The 18,625-nt window shown below is 48.4% G+C and overlaps 1 protein-coding gene across 1 annotated transcript; it reads right to left on the bottom strand.

The window, feature by feature from the left end:
- Positions 1–10,645: 10,645 nt before the first annotated feature.
- Positions 10,646–18,220, bottom strand: DYNLL2 (dynein light chain LC8-type 2). The gene is made up of 3 exons (XM_060082108.1): positions 17,921–18,220; positions 14,785–14,923; positions 10,646–12,695 (listed from the first exon to the last, which is right to left on the bottom strand). The coding sequence occupies exons 2-3, from the start codon at positions 14,914–14,916 to the stop codon at positions 12,558–12,560; spliced, it is 270 nt and encodes an 89-aa protein (XP_059938091.1). The 5' UTR covers positions 14,917–14,923; positions 17,921–18,220; the 3' UTR covers positions 10,646–12,557.
- Between the last annotated feature and the right edge of the window lie 405 nt (positions 18,221–18,625).

Raw genomic sequence — 18,625 nt, forward strand, 5'->3', positions numbered from 1 at the left:
AGAAGACCAAAAAAAAAAAGAGAAATACCAGGTTCATGGATCAGAAAACTCAATATTGTTAAGATGTCAGTTGTCTCCAAATTGATCTATAAATTCAGTGCAATCCAAACAAAAATCCCAGAAAGATATTTTGCAAATATTGATAACATGATTTGTAAATTTATATGCAAAGGCAAAGAGACTAGAATACCCAAATTAATTTTGAAAACGAATAACCTTGGAAGATTTACATTACCCAAGTTCAAGACTTACTATAAAACTACAGTACAATGCTGGCAGACAGATAGACAAGTAGATGGATGGAACAGAACACAAAGTCCAGAAATAAAGATACGGCCAATTGAATCTTTACAAAGGTGCAAAGGCAATTTAATGGAGAATGGGGAGTCTTTTCAAAAATGATGATGAAACCATTGGAAGGGAAACAATATACAAAGGGAGGGGAGGAAGGGAGGGAGGAAGAGATGAGAAGAGAAATAAACCACGATCCATACCTCATATCATATACAAAGTTAATTCCAAATGGATTATAGATCTATATGTAAAATTCTAAAACTTTTAGAAAAAAAAAGAGGAGAAAACCTTTGTTACCTCGGGTTATGCAAAGTGTCCTTAGATATACCAAAAGCACTATGGAAAAAAGAAAAAAAATTAGACTTATCAAAAGGCTTTAAACGTTTTCTCTGTAAAAGACAATTAAGAGAATGAAAAGACAAGTCATAGATCAAGAGAAAATATTTGCAAATCTTATATTTGATAATGGACTTCTTTCCAGAACATATAAGAAATTTTGAAAACTCGACAATGAGAAAACAAACAGCACAATAAGAAGATGAGCAAAGATATACAGGTAGTAAATATGCACATGAAAAGATGCTCAACATCATTTGCCATTTGAGAAATGTAAATCAAAACCACAATGAGATATCACTATATACCTATTTGAAAAGTTAAAATTAAAAAAGAAAAACTGACAATAGCTAGTGTTAACAAGATGGAAGCCAATGAAACTCTCATATATTGCTGGTGGGAATGTAAAATGGTGTGGCCACTCTGGAAAATAGTTTGGCAGTTTCTTTTAACGTAAACAAACACTTACCATAAAATCCAGCTATCCCACTCTTATTTATCCAAATGAAATAAAAACCGACATTAATATAAAACTTATACACAAATGTTTATAGCAACTTTATTCATAATCACCAAAATGGAAACCCAAGTGTCCTTCAGTTGGGGAATGGATTAATAAATCTTATATATCCCTACACTGGAATACTACTCACCAACAAAAAAGAATAAACTATGATACACAGAAGAACAACATGGATGAATCTCAAAATAATTACGCTGAGTGAAAGAAACCAGACCCAAAAAGAGTATACATTGTATGATTCCATTTTTATAAAATTCTGGAAAATGCAAACTAATCTATAGGGACAAAAATTAGATCAGTGGTTGTCTGGTGACAGGGGCTACAAGGGAGGCAAGGAAGGGAGAGGGCGGGATTTCAAGGGGTTATGAGGAGACTTTTGGGTGTGATGGGAATGTTTCCTATCTTAATTGTGGTGATAGTTTTAACGGTATATACATGTGTCAAAACTTATTAAATTGTACACTTTAAATCCATGCAATTTATTGTATGTCAATTACACTACAATAAAACTGTTTTTAAACATGACCTGCCTCTTTGAACATGTTTGGGTTCCTCTATGAGAAGTTACAACTTTCTCAGTTTACAAATTCTGTCAGTTGTTTTATGTGTCAACTTGGCTACGCTATGGTACCCAATTATTCAATCAAATACTAATCTAGGTGTTTCTGTGAAGGTGTTTTGTAGATGAGATTAATATCTACAATCAGTTGAAAGAAAGAAGGAAAGGAGATTATCCTGGATAATATGGGTGGGCCTGACCCACTCAGTTGAAAGGCATTAAGAACAGAATTGGGGGCTTCCCTGGTGGCGGAGTGGTTAAGAATCCGCCTGCCAATGCAGGGGACACAGGTTCCATCCCTGGTCTAGGAAGGTCCCACATGCTACGGAGCAACTAAGGCCGTGCACCACAACTACTGAGCCTGTGCTCTTGAGCCTGCAAGCCACAACTACTGAGCCCATGTGCCACAACTACTGAAGCCCATGTGCCTAGAGCCTGTGCTTTACAACAAGAGAAGCCACCGCAATGAGAAGCCTGCGCACTGCAACGAAGAGTGGCTCCCACTCTCTGCAACCAGAGAAAAGCCCGCGCGCAGCAACGAAGACCCAACGCAGCCAAATAAATAAATAAATAAATAAGAACAGAATTGAGGTTTCCCTGAGGTAGAAGATATCCTGCTTGTGGACTGGAGCTTCAGCTCCTATCAGAGTCCCAGCCTGCCAGCCTACAGATTTCAAACTTGCCTAGCCAGCCTCCACAAACACATAAGCCAAGTACTTACAGTAAATCTCTTTACACAGAGAGAATACATTATATATTAATATATTATATATCCTAACATACTTATTAGAATCATATACTGATATTATCTTATTGCTTATATATTATCAATAGTATAATATATGTATGAATGTATATTATATATGGTTTGGGGATATATACACATATATATAAATATCTGTATCTCAGTTCTTTTTCTTTGGTACGAAGTGGCCCAAACACCCATAGTCCCTACTCCTGCCACATTGTCTTTTCTCTCCCAGCCTGCACCTATGGCCTCATGGGGAGTTCCCTACAACCAGTTGACTGAGGAAGAGAAAACTCAGGACTGGTTCACAGTTGGTTCTGCATGATACGTAGGCATTCCCCAAAAATGGATAGCTACAGCACTGCAGCCCTTTCTAGTGCATCCTATAGGACAGTGGTGAAGGTAAATCTTCCCAGTGGGCAGCACTCTGATCAGGGCACCTGGTTGTTCATTTTGAAAAGAAATGGCCAGAGGCATAAGTTTGGTTCATGAGCTGTGGCCAATGGTTTGACTAGATAGCCAGGGACTTGGAAGGAATGTGATTGGAAAATTGGTGACATCTAGGTCATAGGCCTCTCTGAATGGGCAAGGAATGTGAAGATATTTATGTCCCATGTGAATGCTCACCAAAGGGTGACCTCCACAGAGGATTTTAGTAATCGGGTGGATAGGGTGACCAGCCACCCCAACATTGTCTACTGGCTTATAAGCAAAGTAGCCAGATGGCAGGGATGGAGGCTATGCATGGGCTCAGCCACGTGGGTGTCCACTCACCAAGGCCTAGCTGGCTACAGCCAGTGCTGAGTGCCCAGTCTGCCAGCAGCAAAGACCAACCCTGAGACCCGGCACCATTCCCTGGGGTGATCAGCCCGCTGCCTCATGGCAGATTGATTACATTGGACTGCTTCCATCGTGGAAGGGATAGTGCTTTGTTCTTACTCTGGATATGGACTTGCTTTCCCTGCATGTAATGCTTCTGCAAAAACTGCCACCTGTGGACTCTCAGAATGCCTTATCCACCATCATGGTATTCCACAGAGCATTGCCTCTAGTCAAGGGACTCACTTCACAGCAAATGAAGTGCAGTAATGGGCTCACGTTCGTGGACTCTACTGGTCTTACTATATTGCCCGCCATCCTGAAGTAGCTGGCTTGATAGAAAGGTTGAATGGCCTTTTGAAGATCCAGTTACAGAACTAGCTAGGTGGCAACACCTTGCAGGGCTGGGGCAACGTCCTTCAGGAGACTGTCCGTACTCAAATCAGCATTCCATGTATGGTGTTATTTCTCCCACAGCTAGGATTCATGGTTCCAGGAATCAAGGAGTGGAAATGGCATGGCAGCATTCAATATTAACTCTAGTGATTCATAAGAAAAATTTTGCTTCCTGTCTGCAACCTTATGCTTGCTGATATAGACATCTTCATTCCAAAAGGAGGAACGCTTCCACCTGGAAACACAACAATGATTCCATTGAATTGGAAGTTAAGAGTGCTACCTCCATTGTAGAGTCCTCATCCTTCTAAATAAACAGACAAAGACGGGAGTTACTGTACTGGCTGGGCTGATTGATTCTGACTGCCAAGGGGAAAGCGGGCTGCTACTACATAATGGAGGTAAGGAAAAGTGTGTCTTTCTGGAATACAGGAGATCCCTTAGGGCATCTCTTAGTACTCTCATAGCCTGTGACTAAAGCCAATGAAATACTATAACAACACAATTCAGGCAAGACTTCTAATGGCACAGACCCTTCAAGAATGGATGTTTGGGGGCATCCCACCAGGAAAAGAACCACAACCAGCACTGAGGTGCTTGCTGAGGGTAAAGGAAATATGGAATGTGTAGTAGAAGAGGGTAGTTATAAATACCAGCTACAACCACCTGACCAATTTCAGAACTGAAGGCTGTATTATTATGAGTATTTATTCCTTATTTTATTGTGAGAATGTTTGTGTATTTTTTCTTCCCTCTCTTATCCCCTTGTCATCTAACATAAAATGTATCAATAAAAATTAAGCTTAGGGGCTTCCCTGGTGGCGCAGTGGTTGAGAGTCCGCCTGCCGATGCAGAGGATGCGGGTTCGTGCCCCGGTCCGGGAAGAGCCCACATGCCGCGGAGCGGCTGGGCCCGTGAGCCATGGCCCCTGAGCCTGCGCGTCCGGAGCCTGTGCTCCGCAACGGGAGAGGCCACAACAGTGAGAGGCCCACGTACCGCAAAAAAAAAAACAAAAAATTAAGTTTACATTATAGAAGTTATAGGATTATCAAGGAGAGGAGTGAACATCATCCACAGACTTTGCCTCCTCTTCTGGGGAAAGGGTTAGCACATTTTCAATTGTACACAGGATAATTGTATCATGTTAGGTGGAAGTATGGCTTTGTTATTGTCTTTATTTGGAGATTAAGTATGGTTTAGGAGATGTGTACTGGTGCCAGGTTGACCAGATGTGGTCTGTGATGATCAGTTTTATGTGTCAAGTTGGCTAGGCTCTAGTACTTAGATATTCAATCAAACACTAGCCTAGGTGTTGCTGTGAAAGTATTTTGTAAATGTGATAACATCTACAATCAGTTAACTTCACATAAAGGAAATTTCCTGGATAATCTGGGTGGACCTGATCCAACCAATTGAAAGGCCTGAGGTTTCCCTCAAGAAATTCCACCTGTGTACTGCAGCGTCAGCACCTGCCTAAGAGTTTGCAGCCTGACCTTCCTCATGGCATGCACTACAGATTCCAGACTTGCCTAACTGGGCCCTACAGTTACAAAAGCCAATTCCTCGCAACAAATATAGATTGATAGATAGATACAGATAGATATAATAGATAAATTGATTGATAGATAAGTGAAAGATAGAGGATGGATGGATAGATATCCACAGCTTGCATCTCTCTATCTCTGTGGTGGAACTGACTGCCACAAAAACCACCTAAGAAAATCTTGCATCCCTTGAGAGTCAGAGCTTGTTTTTGATCCAAAAGGGGTCAGTCAACATATTCATCAGACATGCCCCCCAAAACTCCTGGGCAAATTCCAGGAGTTCAAAGGATTATTCTAATGGAGGAATCAATTGGGCAGGTCAGGGCGACACTCCTAGAATAGTGTTCTGTCCTTTCATATGTTAGTCCTTTCATATTTATTAAACTATCTGTAACGCAGTGGAATGCTACACGGCCACTTAAAAATATGCTCTTTATAGGGCTTCCCTGGTGGCGCAGTGGTTAAGAATCCACCTGCCAATGCAGGGGACACGGGTTCGAGCCCTGGTCCAGGAAGATTCCACATGCCACGGAGCAACTAAGCCCGTGCGCCACAACTACTGAGCCTGCGCTCCAGAGCCCGCGAGCCACGACTACTAAGCCCGCGTGCCACAAGTACTGAAGCCCACGCGCATAGAGCCCGAGCTCCGCAACAAGAGAAGCCACCGCAATGAGAGGCCCGTGCACCACAAGGAGTGGCCCCCACTCGCTGCAACTAGGGAAAGCCGCACGTATCAGCGAAGACCCAATGCAGCCAAAAATAAATAAATTAATTAATTTTAAAAATATGCTCTTTATCAACTGCCCCTGAAAGGGGATACAAAATCGCATAATATTAATTGCTTCTAAGGAGGGGAGCCCCTGGGCTCTGGGACAGAAGTGGGAGGGAGGATTTTCACTGTTTGTACTTCTGGAATGTTGGATTATGTGAGTCTATCATCTAAATTAGGGATTGGCAAACTGTAATCCACAGGCCAAATCTAACCCACTGTCTGTTTAAAGTTTTACTGGAACACATTTATGCTTATTTGTTTACATACTGGCTATGGCTGCTTTCAAGCTGCAATGGCAGAGTTCAGTAATTGGAACAACTACATACACAACATACACAATGTCATATGGCCCACAAAGCCTAAAATACTTACTATCAGACCCTTTACAGAAAAAATTTTCCAATATCAATCTAGATTTTTTTTAATAGAAAAGTAAACTGACATTAAAAAAAAAAATGACCCAAGAGAATTGAAAACATCTGTCCACACAAAAACTTACACATTGGGCTTCCCTGGTGGCGCAGTGGTTGAGAGTCCGCCTGTTGATGCAGGGGACACAGGTTCGTGTCCCGGTCCAGGAGGATCCCACATGCCGCGGAGCGGCTGGGCCCGTGGGCCATGGCCGCTGAGCCTGCGCGTCTGGAGCCTGTGCTCTGCAACGGGAAAGGCCACAACAGTGAGAGGCCTGCGTACCGCAAAAAAAAAAAAAAAAAACTTACACATTAATGTTCACAGCAGCACTAGTCACAATAGGCAAAAAGTGGAACCAACCCAAAAGTCACTCAACTGATACATAAACAAAATGACAAATATGATATATCCACACAGTGGAACATTACCTGGCCAGAAGAAGGAATGAAGTACTGATAAATGTTACAACACAGATGAACCTGGAAAACGTTATGCTAAGTGAGAGAAGCCAGACACAAAAGGCCATATATTGTATGATTCCATTTATATGAAATGTCCAGACTAGGCAAATTCACAGTGATAGAAAATACATTAGTGGTTTACAGGGGCTAGAGAGAAGAATGAGGAGTGACTGCAAATGGGTGCAAGGTTTCTTTGAGGAGTGGTGACAATGTTCTGGAATTAGATAGTGGTGATGTTTGCACAACTGTTTGAATATACTAAAAACCACTGAATTGTACACCATCACCAAGCACAGGGCATTTCAGAGTTCAGTAGGGGGCTTAGCACTGAGTGATAAGTTAGTCCCCTCTACCACCTCAGGATCAGACCAGCCAGGGAGTTAGGGGACCAAGTTCTACATCCCAATTATCCCAAACATCCATGAGATCTTAGGTAAGTTTGTTTTCCTGTCGGGTTCTTAATTTCCTTCTCTATAATATGATACAATTGGACAATGCAGGAGAAGGCCAGTACAATGAGACATGAGGGGAGATTCAGGGGGGCCTGACTTCCCAGAGTCCTTTATTCTTTCCCCAAGATTTATCATCACTGACCCTAATAACCAGCATCTTCATCATCATCATGTTCCCATTTCAAAGCACGTTCACATACATGATGCCATTTGATCCTCATAACCACCCTTTAGGGTAGATAGGTATTATCCCCATTTTACAGATGAAGAAATTAAGCCTCAGAGTCAAACGACTTGCCCAAGTTCACACAGTGGTTAAGTGTAGGAGCTGGGACTCAACTCCAGTTCTGCCCACAACACCACACTGTTTTTGCAGGCTTGGCCTCTCTCTAAAGCCCAAGACAGCCATGTCCAGCAGCCTCACTACAAACACATCTTTGTTTGGACAAAGCAAGGGAGGAGAGGCACAAGGACTTGGGTCCTCCTTGACCTTTTCTTATGAACCCTTCTACACTGGTACAGCAGCCGTCTGTGCGTAGGAGCATGCAGGTACACTGGTGTGGACACCAAGCTCATGGTGTCACAAAGATATACATACCGGTGCCCATGACCTCCACAGATGAGAGGTCACTCCTTGTTACCAGCGTGGTGGGGAAGCTATGCCTTTAGTTCAGGGGAGTCCTGAGCCAGAACTCTGGGAGTCTGTTCTCTCCTAAATCCAGAAGGCTCATTACCCCTTTCATGAAGCTTCAAGAAGGAAGGGGCACTTCCTCAATGCTTAGTAGACAAGAGTAGTGAGGAGAAGAGACGGCCTGGGAATTACCCTCATTGCCTTTGCTGAAGCAGAGCCCAGGAAAGGGAACGTCAGTGAACAGGGCATTGACACTCCCAAGCTCGGAGAGCTGGGCCTAAATCTCAAGGAGGATCAGTGAGGCCACTGCTGTCAAACCCAGGTCAGCCCTTATAAGTCACAGTGCCTGGGCACGAGTACCGCTACCAGCTATGTGTGCTTTGGCAAGTCAACCACCCTCTCTGATTCAGTTTGCCATCCAAAAACATGGCTAATGACTGCCTGGGGTCTAGCTCAGAGGGGTGCTTGGAGGTTTCAGGGACATAAACGGAAATGTTTTAAAAATAAAATGTACTTGGGCTTCCCTGGGGGCGCAGTGGTTGAGAGTCCACCTGCCAAGGCAGGGGACACAGGTTCGTGCCCTGGTCTGGGAAGATCCCACATGCCGCGGAGTGGCTGGGCCCATGAGCCATGGCTGCTGAGCCTGCGCGTCCGGAGCCTGTGCTCCGCAAGGGGAGAGGCCACACAGTGAGAGGTCCGCGTACCGCAAAAAATAAAAATAAAAATAAATAAATAAAATGTACTTTATGAACACACTCTTTCATTCTCCCATAGCTGATAAGGAAGAACGGCTGAGGCATGAACACACTTGGAGAATGACCCACTGACGCCTCTCCAGGGCTTGGCCAGCAAGGGGGAGTCAAGCCAAAAGCAAAAGTATCTTCAGGAAAAGCCGAGTTGCCCATGCTTGCCTGCACTCTTTTTTCATTTGGCCAATCAACATTTATCAAGCATTCCCGACAGCACAGATGCTGTTCTGGGGGCTTGAAGATAAAGCAGTGAAGAAAAGAGAAAATGGTTCTGCTCTCAAGCTTATGTTCTACTTGTGAAAGATCAATAAGTAAACGAATGTCAAGCTCTGGCAGGTGCTATGCTGAACTAAACTGGGTAAGGTTAACAGTGATGGGGGAGTGGTACTCTTTTCTGTAGGATGTCAGCAGGCCCCTCTGATAAGAGGATGCTTGAGGAAAGACCTGAAGGAAGTAAGGGGATAGTTTAGGAGACAGCCACACCTTCTGTCTAGGCTAGAGGACACTAGAGCTCTGGGGAGAGACAGACACATTGTCCACGGCAACAGAGAATTTCCTACCAGGCTGGTTTGGTTTGCCCCTCTTAGATTCATTCTCCTGCTATGTTCCCTGGGGGGAAGGGGGTTGACCCCTACAGACTGCATCCCTGGGTCAGCCTTATCCTCTGCCTGACTTTTGTTAGGTTCAGCCAAAAGGAGGTCCCCAGAAGACTGGAGAACAGGATGAAAGAGGTGGGATACTGAAGCTCCTGCTTCCTCTGCGTGGCCACAGTTCCGACAGTGGCTGCATTCCTCTTTGCCACAGTTCCCATCTGCCTTCCACAGCCCCTTCTGTAGTCGATCCTCCCGTGTTGCCCCTCCTGGGCCCCATGGGGTGGGGGCTCATCAGGAAGCCTTGCAGAATTAACCTTCTAGATGAGCACCATGTACGTACCTGTGCAGGAGTGTGCTGTCCACAGATGCTACCTGGACTGCCTCTCCCATCAGGACAGGATGAGTTTGGACCCTAGAGGCACCCATCGCAGATGAAATGTGGACCGTGGCCTCCTCTCCTCCTCCAAAGCTCCAGCTCTGTCAAATCATTCATACCAGCAAAGGTGGGAACAGAAGTGGAGGTTCTAGAGCCCCTCGTCTTACTCCCTTAGGACCTCACTGCCCTGGAGGTTTTTCCCCCCAGGATCCAGCCCACCAACTTTCAACTATGTGGAGGAGCCGGATCCACCTACCTCCAACACCAATAGCTCATTGCCCCGCTTACTTCCTCGATAGTATTGATCACTACTGACTTTTTAGTGTGTACGTCTGCTCTGTCCACTACAATGTACGTGCCGTGAAAGAACAGAACTTCCTGTCCTGTTCTCCTATGTGAACAGCGTCCTTGGCCCACGTATAAAACTCAGAAACGTCTTTCAGTGAATAACTGACAACAGAAATGAGTACAAAGCATCTCTGCTCCCAGACACCCTCCACAAGAGTTGTAGCCACGAGCCCAGACACCAGTGGCGTAGGGTCACAGGGGTGCGCAGATACTCTCAGAAACGTCTTGCTACTGCTGACTTCTCCAGGTGTGTGTGGGCAGGAGCCCCAAGTGGGACAACCAGGATAACTCAAGAGTCAGAGAACCACTCAGGTTCCACCTTTCTCAAGACCCTCAGCTTCTCCGTTCCTGAGTGGCTAGAGCTGATAGAAAGTCTCCAGGTCTCAGCACCTATTATATGGAAGACTCAAAATGCGGCTCACCAGACCACCTCCACCAATGACCCAAGAAATCTTGCTGGTGAGTGCTGCTGGTTATTTTCCTCCACTTAAGGGGCCCAAGCCTAGGCCCTCTCAGACCTGATTCAGTATCTCTTTGGACCCCATTCTACTCCACCCTAGACACCCACCCCACCCATGTGTGGCACCACCGCCACCAGGCCATCCCCTTTACCCCCAAAGAAACCCAAACAGCTCAGAAGTGCATCAATCGATCTTTAATGTCCAAAAGAGGCGTGGATGCAGAGCACAGGAGATGTGGCAGGGTCTCAGCCCCTGCTCCAGAAATGAGGGAGAGATGAACACAAACCAGACATTTCCAACTGGCCACACAAGTCTGGGAGGGCAGGGGGAAACAGATCTGGACACTCATAAAAAAATAAACCTAAACTCAACACCAAAGGGTTTTATATAGGGAACTCACTCACCATCCCGGTCCCCACTCTCCCTTGTCAACATCAAAAAGAAAGCTCAGCACACACAAAAGGCTTGAGAAGGGGGCATTCTCCTGCCTCCTCACCAACCTCTAGGATGAACTTGGAAAAAAAAAAAAAGAGAGAATGAGCTGGATCCCAAACCCCCTCCACAGCATCAACCCTACACATGAGAGTTTTTAATGCGATCTACAAGAATCAACAGCTCAATCAGTAATGACTCCCCCCACCCCATCCCCCACCCCATCACTGTTTGATCCACAGACAAGATTTCCCGAGCACTCCCCTTGGAATCTCCTCCCACTAGCGGTCCTGTTCCATCCCCCGATTCCTGGCTTCACCACTGCAAGACTGACCTCCAAAGTTCCCCCAAAGCCCCTCAACAGCCCTTTATCACACTTCCACCCCGGCCTCCCACAAGAGGCTGCCACCATGCACAAAGTCACTTTCCCTCTCCACTGAGACCCAGCTCCAGGACGGATGGTAGCATGACCACCTCATCCTGGACTATCCTCCTAAAGCCCTCCTGGGAGCAGACAGCCATAGGGCAAGCAGTGTCAAGGCCAGATGGCTGAGGGGGGGCAGGGTGATACCCGTCTTCACCCCCAAAACAGAGGCCCCCAGAGGTTTTTAACATAAAGGCCCACTTGTCTACCCACAGACCTTAGAGATTCCACAGTCCTGCCCCTCCCTCCCCTCTACCCCAAACCAAGATATACACACACTCACACACATATACAGAGGAAAATCAAGGGACACACTGATTTGGTTTGATTGCTAAGACCTAACTAAGAACTAGTCACCAGAAATTCCCTTGCCAGCCAACTACCAGGGGCTGCTCTAAGAGAACTCTGGAGGAATGAGAAAACAGAGAGCTAAGCAGGGAGCAGACAGGAGGAGAGAAGAATGAAAAGAAAAAAAAAAATCAAGCTAATCCCACCCTCAACATCCTCCTAGCATGAGCTCTGGCAGGAAGAATAAAAGAATAAAAGACACAGCCCTCACTCAGAAACTCTTCTGACAAAGACAGCAAGAGAAGTCTGCTCCCCACGCCCACACATCACAGACAAACACGTCTCAGGGCCCCTTAAAGAATCCAGCCCCTGCCCCACCCTCTGCCCCAAGGCGTGGAATCACAGTTCAGTGGAATATTCTCCCTGGTACTAGATCCATCTCCCTACTCTCCTTCCTATCCCTCTCCCCTTGTCAATCCTAACACTGTCCCCCGTGCAGCCTCCCTGGCCCTCCCAAAGCAGCATCCACCACCAGGAAGAAGCAGCTACAGTTTTAGTTCCACCTCCAGAAACCTATTTCCTTTCCCCAGCCCTCCTAGTCTCACAGGCTTTGTTGAGGGCTTTTTATTTGTATAGGAGAGAAAGAGAAAAGAGAGGGGTGGGAGAGATTTCCTAGTGCAATACAACCAAAAAAAAAAAAAAAAAAAAAAATTTAAGTCTTGAAAAATAAACGTAAAGCAGCCTTCTTCCACAGGCAACTAAACAGAAAGAAGTTTGGTTTTGTTTACTGCGACATACACATGAAATCGAGTATACAGTCCATGCAGTAGCACAGCCATTGGAGAGGACATCCTGATGCTGGCCCCAGTGCAAAACAGTCCCAGCAAGGCCGCCTGCCTGCCATCACTGCTGCCGCCACCGACACCTTCACTGCGGCCACCTAGCCTGACTTGAAGAGGAGGATTGCAACTTGACCCAAGTAAAAATAGATGAAGTGCTTTGTCTCGTGTGTAACGTAGCTGCCAAAATTTCGGCCCACAATACAATGCCAGGTAGGGTTATATTTCTTGTCAAATTCCTGAAAGAAGAATAAAAAAGAGAAAAAAGGTGATTAGGACAGCGGGAGGATGAGAAATCAGAATGAGAGTCTGATTAGTTTAGCTGTCACCCCCACCCCACCCCCAGTCCATGGCCTCGGTTCTCTGAGCCTCAGGAGCTCAGGTTCTGAGGTTGGCTAGGACACTCCTTCATTAATAATGTAACACCACAAAGGCTCCATTATTTCTCTCTAGCACTTTACACCCCGATCATCTCTCGTTCCTCTAGCTACCCTGCTTTTCAAAAGCCCACCCCGCAATTCTTCAGCAAGGGAATCAGAAAAGCCAGTGGAATAAAGGACCACTCCAGTGTCACACAGCATTGAGTGAAAGAGGAGCAAGCCTCCGTGACTTGCCACTTGCCACCTCTCACATTACTAAACCAGCACTTCCAAATGCCCAAAACCAAGACACTAAAGCAAGATGGGGAACAAAAGTACCAGGAGTACTTGCAGGAGTACCAGGAAGCAATTCTGTGTAAGCCAACATTAAAGACACTCCCGTGTGCCAGGTACTATGTGGGCTGTAAACACCAGAGAAAGGACCTCAACCATGAGATCAAGGCAATTCCCTCACTTCTCTCAGGGGTAGTACAAGTTCAGCATCAAAGCCAGCAAGGAAATCCTCACGACCTTATCAGACAGACCTTCCCACTCTGTGGACCCAGCAGGAAACAGATGGCTCAGTTCTAGCTGCATCCTGCCATGGCTGTGAAAGGACAGCAGCCCTCCACCATGGGCCCAGCAATGCTGCCAACCTTGGGGCTCTGGCCCCTGGGGGCTCCACCTGCAACTTGTTTAGCCCCCATACCACGTAACTCCAAAAGGTATTAGGAAACGGTGGAAAGGGCATGGGTCACCACACTCAGCCTTATTCCTGACTGAAGACCCTGTGTCACACAGGAGAGCCATAGTTGCTTCCCCAGTTCCCCCATCAGCAAAACGAGAAAGCGATTCTGCTGGCCCTAGGAGTCCATGATTCTACATTTTCTCCCTGAATAGAACAGAAAACCCATCACTCAACACGGAACCAGCACGCCTAGCAGCCTTGCCAGCTCTGCACGCCTGGCTACACACACAGAAAGAAAACGTCTCTCAGGACCCCCGTTTCCTCTTCTCATACCACCCATACAGACAGGAAAGAGTTCTGTAAAACTCAAGGACACTCTACCACCTGTATGGACCAGAATGCCATGGCTCTATGCCATGGCTCTTAGGCATCCTTGGGATACCAGAGTTAAGAATATCAAAGACTGGGACTATGCCACCAACGGACATGGATCCTGACTGGGAATCAGGGACCCTGGGTACCACCTTTCACCTCTAGCTCAGCAGCTTCCTCACTATATATATGTAAACTATATCCATTCACCCAGGAATTCTTCAGGGACTAAACCTATTGCCCCAATAATGCTCATCTATTAAAATATATATATATATATATATATTCAAGCCCACCCTTTCCTCAAGAAGGTAGGGAGAAGGGGACGATTTAGTATGTGAGTCACTTTTTTTTTGGCCGCGCAGCTCGGCTTGTGGGATGTTAGTTCCCTGACCAGGGACTGAACCCGGGCCATGGCAGTGAAAGCACCGAGGTCTTAACCACTGGATGGCCAGGGAACTCCCCACCTGAGTCCTTTTAAAGAAAAGGAAACCTCCTACATAATGAGAATCACTTATAGGGCTATCCCATTTTAAATGATGCAGCTCCCTGAAAATTTGTATATGATCTTATGTTATCCAGTCAAACATCCTTGATCTTCATTTTGAATAGTTCTGAATTGGGACAGTTATATTTAATCCTGAAGCTTCACTCCCCATTGCTTTTGCAGTCACATAACTATCTGTAAACGTACACACAACCCCAGCAGAGTTCCTATTAAGAACTCTTAAGGTACATGCTTTAATAAATAAGAATCATCCCCTAACTTATCTCCTTTGCAAGTTCGAGGTTTCTGTTTGCATGGAATGTACCTACTTTCCTAGGCCTCCGCTCCAGCCCTCCCTGGGGCATAGCTCAGCTGTCCACCCCTCCCCCGACCACCAAGCACAGCTACCCCAGCTCGCACACCTTCTTGATATAGGCAGCAATGTCCTTCTCTATGTTGTACTTCTCCATAGCCTGCGTCGCGCAGTCAACGGCATCTTGTTGCATGTCCTCAGACATGTCTGCGTTCTTGATCACTGCCTTCCGGTCAGACATCGTGACACTGCAGAAGAAGCAGAGAGGTAAGGCTGCAATCCCATGCTCTGGGCAGTGAACACTAACAGTTGGGCGTGGGGCTGGGAGCGGAGAGCACAGAAGATGAGGGCAATAGAAAACAGAGATACGAGGCATTAGAAAAGGGAGCTCCTGGGCTTCCCTGGTGGCGCAGTGGTTGAGAGTCCGCCTGCCGATGCAGGGGATACGGGTTCGTGCCCCGGTCCAGGAGGATCCCATATGCCGCGGAGCAGCTGGGCCCGTGAGCCATGGCCGCTGAGCCTGCGCGTCCGGAGCCTGTGCTCCGCAACGGGAGAGGCCGCAACAGGGAGAGGCCCGCGTACCGCAAAAAAAAAAAAAAAAACAGAAAAGGGAGCTCCTAAGATTTTAGCAGACACGTGGTTGCCAAGTCTGGGAAACACAAGGTAAATAATTTAAAAAACATAATAAGTCATCAGTTGTTATCACATGTAAAATGAGGCTTTTCCAACTCTAAATTTATCTGTTTCCAATATTTTGAATAGCACCAATAGCCAAGATATTACAATATACCATCTACCAGCTGTGTCCTTGGGCAAGTTGCTTAAACTTTGTGCTCTCATTCATCATCTTAAAATGCGGACTTGAGTTAACCTCAGGGTAAGCCTGGTGGTATAACACCTGAACATAATAAGTCCTTGATTTAATGACCATTATTATATCGTTGGTATCAAAGTGGAAAGATGAATTAGGCCTGACTTCTGGCCCGTGGACAAGTTACTTAGCCTTTGTGCATTTGATTACCTCTATTTTAGCAATGAGGATATCTCTCTATCAAGAGCTGTTGTAAGGATTAATTAAGGTTCTATGAGAACACTGCAAACAAGTACAGTCTATACAGTGGTCTCACCCGTTAGCCAGATTCAGCCCACCACCTGCTTTTGTAAACAGTTTCATAGGAACACACTACAATGGCAGAGTTGAACAGTTGTAAGAAACTGTATGGCCTGTAAAGCCTAAAATATTTACTATCTGGTCCTTCACAGAAAAAGACTGCCAAGCCCTAGGCTACCAATGCCCAGTGGTGACAGAGACAACAAAAGGTAAAGAATTATGATTTTAATAGCACTCTTTCATATCCATGCTGTCTAAGACACTGCATTCATCCTATAGCAACCAGAGGTCCTGAGCTCACCTTGCATGGTCCCCTCCTAGGATGACAGGAATTCCAAGAGGGCTGGCCTCGGCCTGCCTAGCAGTCTATGGCATGTGAGGTGCTTTGCAGGGAAAGAGATGAGCTGCAAAATCCTATCCTCTGTCCTTGGCCACAGTCCCATCACAGAGAGCAGGAGCAATCCACCCCCCACCCCATGTGCTACTCCCCCAAAGCGCCACTCTGTGGCCTGCCCAGTGGATACAAGATGTTGTCGTTGCAGCCCTGTCCGACACAAAGCTACCCAGGGACCTGACTGCTCAAGGAGAGATCCCTGGTATCATTCCAGGCCACCCTGATCTGAGTCCACACTAGCCTGTGGGCTGAAAAGGGAAGCAAAATTCATGACTGCTTCTTCAGCCTTCACTAGACGCAAAGAATGCGTGCGTGCCAGCTGCTAGCCAGGCAACCCTTTACTGCATCCGGGGCACCTCGGTCTCACACTGGCCAATTAAGCAGGGCTGGTTCCACTCCTGCAAAGGCTGGTAGAGCAAAGGGTTAGTGCCCCAGCACCCTCTGCGCCCACACGCCCGAGGGCAAGTCCGAGCCTCAAGAGGAGTCTGTGGGCACCAGCTGGGGCTGAGGAAAAGGCCAGGAGACCCCTGTTCAAGGCCGAGCTGTCTATGTGACCCGGGGCAAACCAACATCTTTTTAAAAAACAATGGCTGACATCAGATACATGTGGCAGCTTCAACGGGTTTGCGCAAAAGTACAACAGCAGCAGCACAGGGAAGAAAACTGGTGTCACCTGGTGGCCTCTCCCAGGTTACCACTCAGCAGGGGGCACTGTTTGCAAATCCAAGGCTGGGGTGGGGCCTGATGAAAGTCTGAAACCAGCACCGTTTCCCCAGCAAGCTCACCTGCCCACTGCCGCATTCCCAAAGTCCAAAGGAACAACGTGGTCACAGTAATGAAAACCACCTCACCCTCCAGGAGAGCCTGCAGTTACATAACGTTGCTCTCGTGACTACAATGCCACGATTCTTCACCCCCGACCCCCCAGGCGTCCGAGAGGTGAGGCCCAGCCCCAGGCTCCCCTGTCCAAGGTGCCAATGAGAAAAGGAAAGGGAGGGGCCAACGTAGCCCCTCCCCCCCGGGAAGGAAAAAAAAAAAAAAGAAAAAGGCGAGGGACCTGGGCCTCCAGATTGAAGGATGACCACAGGGCCCCAGGCCAGCTGCCTCAGTCACGAGCCAGGGGCTCCTCTGAAAAGCGAAGAGGGCACTCCAGGACAGCTCACTCTCCTCTCTCCCCGGCCCTGCAACAAAAAGACCAAGCCTCCGAACGACACGACCCGCCCTCCCCAGCCCCCAACACGCACAAACGCTTGTATTTCCTCCCTTCGGATCCCCACGGGGCCGTCTCCCTCCACCACCCCGTCCTCCAGTGGCTGCGATCCCGAAGGCCGGCACCTGGGCCAGGAGAAAGCCTCCTCCCCCCGCACCTCCGCCCGGCCGGCCGGCCGCCCTCCCCCGGCCGGCCTAGAGCAGCGCCGTAGTGACTGGGCGTCCTCGCTGCAGGAAGGACGCCCCAGAGGGTGGCGACCGCGGGACGAACCGCGTCACGCCCGAGCCCGCTCCGCGGCTCTCCCTCGGCCCAGACAGCAAGGGCCTCCGAGCACGCAGAGAGATTCCGGGGGGTCGGGAGGCCTCACCGCTGCAGCCGGGGGCCCCGGGCTCGGGAGGGCACAGGGTGGCGCAGCCCTGGGCAGGAGAGGCGCCGGGGGCGTCACGCCGAGGCCAGCACTGCTCCGGGCCTCGGGGCCGGACCCCCCGCGTCGGGCCGCCGCCCCGGGGCAACCTCCACCCACCGCTCACCTTCACGGAGGCGAGTCCGCGCGGGGTCCCGGGGGAGCAGAGATGGCCTGCGGCAGAGCGCGGGCAGGGCGGTGTCCCCTCGGCTCCTCTGGCAGCAGCCGCAGCCGCCGCCGCCGCCGCCGCCGCGGTCTCCGGCTCCCGCAGGCCCGGGCCGAGCACTCGCGCCGCCGCCCTCCGCCCTCGAGCTTCTCCCGCCGCCCGCGCTCCGCCTCGCGCCCGCCGGCCCGCCTGCTTGCCAGCTAGCCGGCTCCGCGCTGGCACCTCACAGCTCCGCTCCGCTCGGCCTCGAGCTCGGCGCACGCACGACCCCCCGCTGAAATAGCGCCCCGCCCCGCCCCCCCCGCCGCGCGCGCCGCCGTCCGCGCTCCCCATTGGCTGGGCCCGTTCGGCCCCGCACTGCGGGCTTCTCCCCGCGCCGCTCTCGCCCCACATCTTGTTTCCTCCCACAATGCCTCGGGGCGGAGGGAGGGAGGGGGTGGGGAGGGGGAGCTGGAAAAGGTTGGGGGAGGGAGACGTGGCCTTCAGACGAGAAAAAAGAAGTGTACAGACCCCACTATCCAGGGCTGGAGAGGCCAGGCCTAAAGAGGAATAAAGAGGCCGGGTTCAATGAGAGAGAAAAAGAGGGAGGGGCGTAAAGACCCTAATTCGAGGAAAAATAAAGGAAGAGAGTGGGATGGAGATTTCAGACCCTGGGAGTCCATGGGG

The sequence above is a fragment of the Mesoplodon densirostris genome, chromosome 18, assembly GCF_025265405.1.
Source record: "Mesoplodon densirostris isolate mMesDen1 chromosome 18, mMesDen1 primary haplotype, whole genome shotgun sequence".
Taxonomy (NCBI): Eukaryota; Metazoa; Chordata; class Mammalia; order Artiodactyla; family Ziphiidae; genus Mesoplodon; species Mesoplodon densirostris.

Excerpts from the sequence above, each read along its gene's own strand:
- DYNLL2 (XM_060082108.1), bottom strand. The coding sequence starts at position 14,916 with ATGTCTGACCGGAAGGCAGTGATCAAGAACGCAGACATGTCTGAGGAC. Across the intron at positions 12,696-14,784 it reads TTGCTGCCTATATCAAGAAG|GAATTTGACAAGAAATATAA; the intron begins GTGTGCGAGCTG and ends TTCTTCTTTCAG.